This window comes from Pteropus vampyrus, unplaced genomic scaffold (assembly GCF_000151845.1).
Source record: "Pteropus vampyrus isolate Shadow unplaced genomic scaffold, Pvam_2.0 Scaffold309, whole genome shotgun sequence".
Taxonomy (NCBI): domain Eukaryota; kingdom Metazoa; phylum Chordata; class Mammalia; order Chiroptera; family Pteropodidae; genus Pteropus; species Pteropus vampyrus.
The window spans coordinates 737,460-740,693 of NW_011889090.1; the positions used below are offsets into that span (position 1 = coordinate 737,460).

At 59.8% G+C, this 3,234-nt stretch overlaps 2 protein-coding genes across 2 annotated transcripts in view; one reads left to right on the forward strand and one right to left on the reverse strand.

Annotated features, from left to right (window-relative positions):
• Positions 1 to 2,134, forward strand: part of PRKCZ (protein kinase C zeta) — an 88,658-nt gene extending 86,524 nt beyond the window's left edge. Inside the window, 1 exon segment of the mRNA XM_023521636.1 lies at positions 1,981 to 2,134. Coding sequence (XP_023377404.1) covers positions 1,981 to 2,134 — 154 coding nt within the window.
• Positions 1,248 to 3,234, reverse strand: part of FAAP20 (Fanconi anemia core complex associated protein 20) — a 7,406-nt gene continuing 5,419 nt past the window's right edge. The window contains exon 4 of the mRNA XM_011377316.2: positions 1,248 to 2,323. Within this exon, the coding sequence (XP_011375618.1) occupies positions 2,251 to 2,323 (73 nt within the window). The 3' untranslated portion in view covers positions 1,248 to 2,250. The remainder of the gene's footprint in view (positions 2,324 to 3,234) is intronic.

Genomic DNA, 3,234 nt, shown 5'->3' on the forward strand with positions numbered 1-3,234 from the left:
GAGGTCTGACGCTGCAGGTGCCCCCTAAGCAGAAGGGCGCTGCTGTCTCCGCCGCACGTTGGACCTGCAGGAGGCAAGTCGGAGGACGGAGATCGGAAAACGTCGCTGCCAAAGCACCCGGCGGCCAGATAAAAACGGTGCAAACTAAACCTGCTCGAAACGTTTCTGAGACACCACGCAGTGCCTACTCCATGTCTTGTTACGTAGTAGATTTTTGGAAAATATTTTTGTCAGTAATACTGACGCTCAGAAAATTTAAAAGATTTTCTAGAGAGAGGTAAATCATGGCTTTTTAGGTCCCTAACACGTTCGGTGCGTTGCGAGCCCGGGCAGTGTGCAGGAGAGGCCACCTTAGACACCGGGTCCCCAAATGTCCTTGGCGCCACCACAGCCTATGGCACCACATCTGTTCTGGGCCTCGGTGGTGAGCGGGGCTCCCTTCCCCGCGGCGGCTGCTGATTTCCAGGCAGGAGGTGTGAGAAAAGCAAACCCCTGCCGTGAGGTGCCTGCTTTGCCGACTCAGCAGAAAAGCACTGTCCCCAGGCCCCAAGTGTCACCAGCAAGATTTGCCCCCAAAGACCAAGATCAGGGACCACGGGGCAGCATCCAAGAGCCAACTCTGGGCCTCACAGGAGTGTCACAGCCAGTGGGGATGTCCAGCAGCAGAGTCCAATCCAAGGACTGTGCAGTCACTTGCTGAGCGGAGCGTTGGGACATGCTGGAGTCACCTGGGGAGGGAAGGTCCCCTCCCTCCTGCCGTGTCAAGTACAGTGACAGCGTCTTTTCTTAGCAGTGCGGGGCCCTAACGTGCCCACCCTTAGGGCACGTGCTGCAGCGGGGGTGTCGCCAGACAGCTTCCTGGCTACGTTTGGTGTGCGTGGCGCTGCCCCGCGGAGAGGCAGAAACTTGTCAGCCGTCTGTTTCATACGTTAAAGGTAGAGGGTGTCCTGAGGTGACGCTGGGAACCAGGGATCCCGGCGCTTGCGACCAGCTCGTCACGGTCTGTGTCCCGAAACGGCTGGTGGACACTGGCGACGTCGCGACTGTCACGCGGTCAATCTGGGTGCGTGGTTTTGTACAATTAGCGGAGCCGGACGCCGGCCGGTCCTCCTCCTGTGGATACCCTCACCCTCCACGGCCAAGGTCGTCCGCACCCTTGCACACCTATTAAAGACCTTAACGGCAACGCTTACTGTTGTTATTTTCATTAAAAGCAGGTGTTTCCGGGAAGCAGAGATTTTTGAAACCACTTTTTAAAAGTAGATTTTATTCTTAGGGCAGTTTTGGGGTCACAGCAAAATTGAGGGGCAGGCACAGATTTCCCACGTGCCCCCGCCCCACGCACAGCCTCCCGTCAGCACCCACAGGGGTGCACGACTTACAGAGAACAGCTCATCACCCAGGGTCCCCTTTACATCTTGGTGCTGTGCATCCCATGCGTTGGGACAAAATGTTTGATGCCACGTGTTTACCGTGATGATGGTACAGTTGTCTCGCTGCCTCCGTGCTCCCCACCCTCCTCCCCGTCCCCTCCATCACACACTAATCTCTTTACTGTCTCCATCGTCGTGCCTTTTCCAGAATCTCGTGTCACTGGAATCACACAAGACGTGGCCTTTTCAGCTTGGCATCTTTCACTTAATAGCTTGTACTTAGCTTCCCTCCACGTCTTTCCCAGCCTGGGGGAGGCCATTTTTGAAAGGAAAATAATGGACTTCTGCAAGTTCATCTCAGGGGTTCACATTGGGCCCCCTGTGACCGCCGTGCCCGTGGCAGAGACAAGGGTGTCAAGCCTGAATTGGCACCGAAGCCGGGATCTTCTGGACTCTGGCCGACCAGCACTGTGGGGACATCGGCTGGCAGGTGCTCTCGTCCCAGCCTCCCTGAGAGTCAAGTGAGGCTGAGCCCAGGCTGTGGTCATGGCCTGTCCGCCACCCATGGCGCCTCTGCCGACGCCCTCCGCCTTAAATTCTGTTCCAGGCGGCATGAGGACAAGCATGTCTGGGGAACGGATATGGCGGTGAACGGCAGGGTTAGTAGAACTTGCTGCCCCGGCCTGTCACCTGAGCACAGACAAGCCGGCTTGCCCGCCCGGGCCTGGGTCCGAGTGGTGGTCAGTCTCTGCTGCGCGTGAGCCAAGACAGAAAGGAGGGTCCACTGTCTTGGTCTCAACAAACACGACACAAGCAGCGACACGTTTTTATACACAGCTTCTCCCTGTGTCGCACAGAGGGGAGCAAGCCGGGCGGCTCACCACACCACATCTTCCGTGCTGTCCGCCAAGCACTGGGCGAGGTGGCTGTCGATGTCCAGCTGGGCCAGCCTGTGAAGAAGAGAAACCGTCACTCACAGTGCAGGGACCGCGGCCGGAGCCTCCATGGCACGTCCACGCCCGTCCTGGGCAGACGACTGCACGGAAGCCCCACCAGCCGGAGAGGTCGGAGAGGTCAGAGAGGTCTCCATGGCTGGTCGAAACGGGTGGGGCCGTACCCACCAGGAAAGGCCTTTCCGGAACCTGTTCCCGGGTCAAGGCCCCACGTGTGCCTGGACAGACGCACCCTCAGGCTCCCGCTCAGGCTGGCGACTGTGTGCACGAGCCGGGGGCACTGTCGGCCTGTGAGCCAGCTGATGGTGAAGGCGGGTGCCCAGTGGGTTCAGGCCTGCGCCTCTCCGCGTCACCTGGCCTGGGGGAGCCCCACGGACTCGCGGGCACAAACCTGTCGCGGAGCTCCGCAGCAGGGGTCGTCGGGGCACAGCACTTCACACAGTCTGTCAAGTCCATCACGTCAAAGAATGACACAGGTCTGAGTGGCCCAGAAGAGGCCGAGGCGTGCAGGGGAACGGAGGACACCAGCGGGCGCGTCCTGCCGCGCCGCGCCCCTCAAAGCGCACGCCCCGCCGGGAGCACCGCCCTCCCAGCCCGGCGGCTCCGGACAATCACTACTCGCATTTTTCTAAAGACAGTCACAAGACCGCACGACAGCAGTTGCTGTGTCCAGCTGCTAAACCCGACCCTCGCGTGGGTCCTGTCCCAGGACCCCAGAGCGCCCAGCCATGGCGGGGAGGGGGCCTCGTTTCCGACACACAGGACATCTGTGTTCTCCCCAGTCCTCACTGAGCTGCGGCACGTGTTCTGGATCAAGTGCCCTCCCCTTTATAAGCAGATGGAAGAACGTGCCAGAAGCGCTGCAGGCACGCTGAGACCGAGACCCCACTGCGCTGGCCCCTACTTTG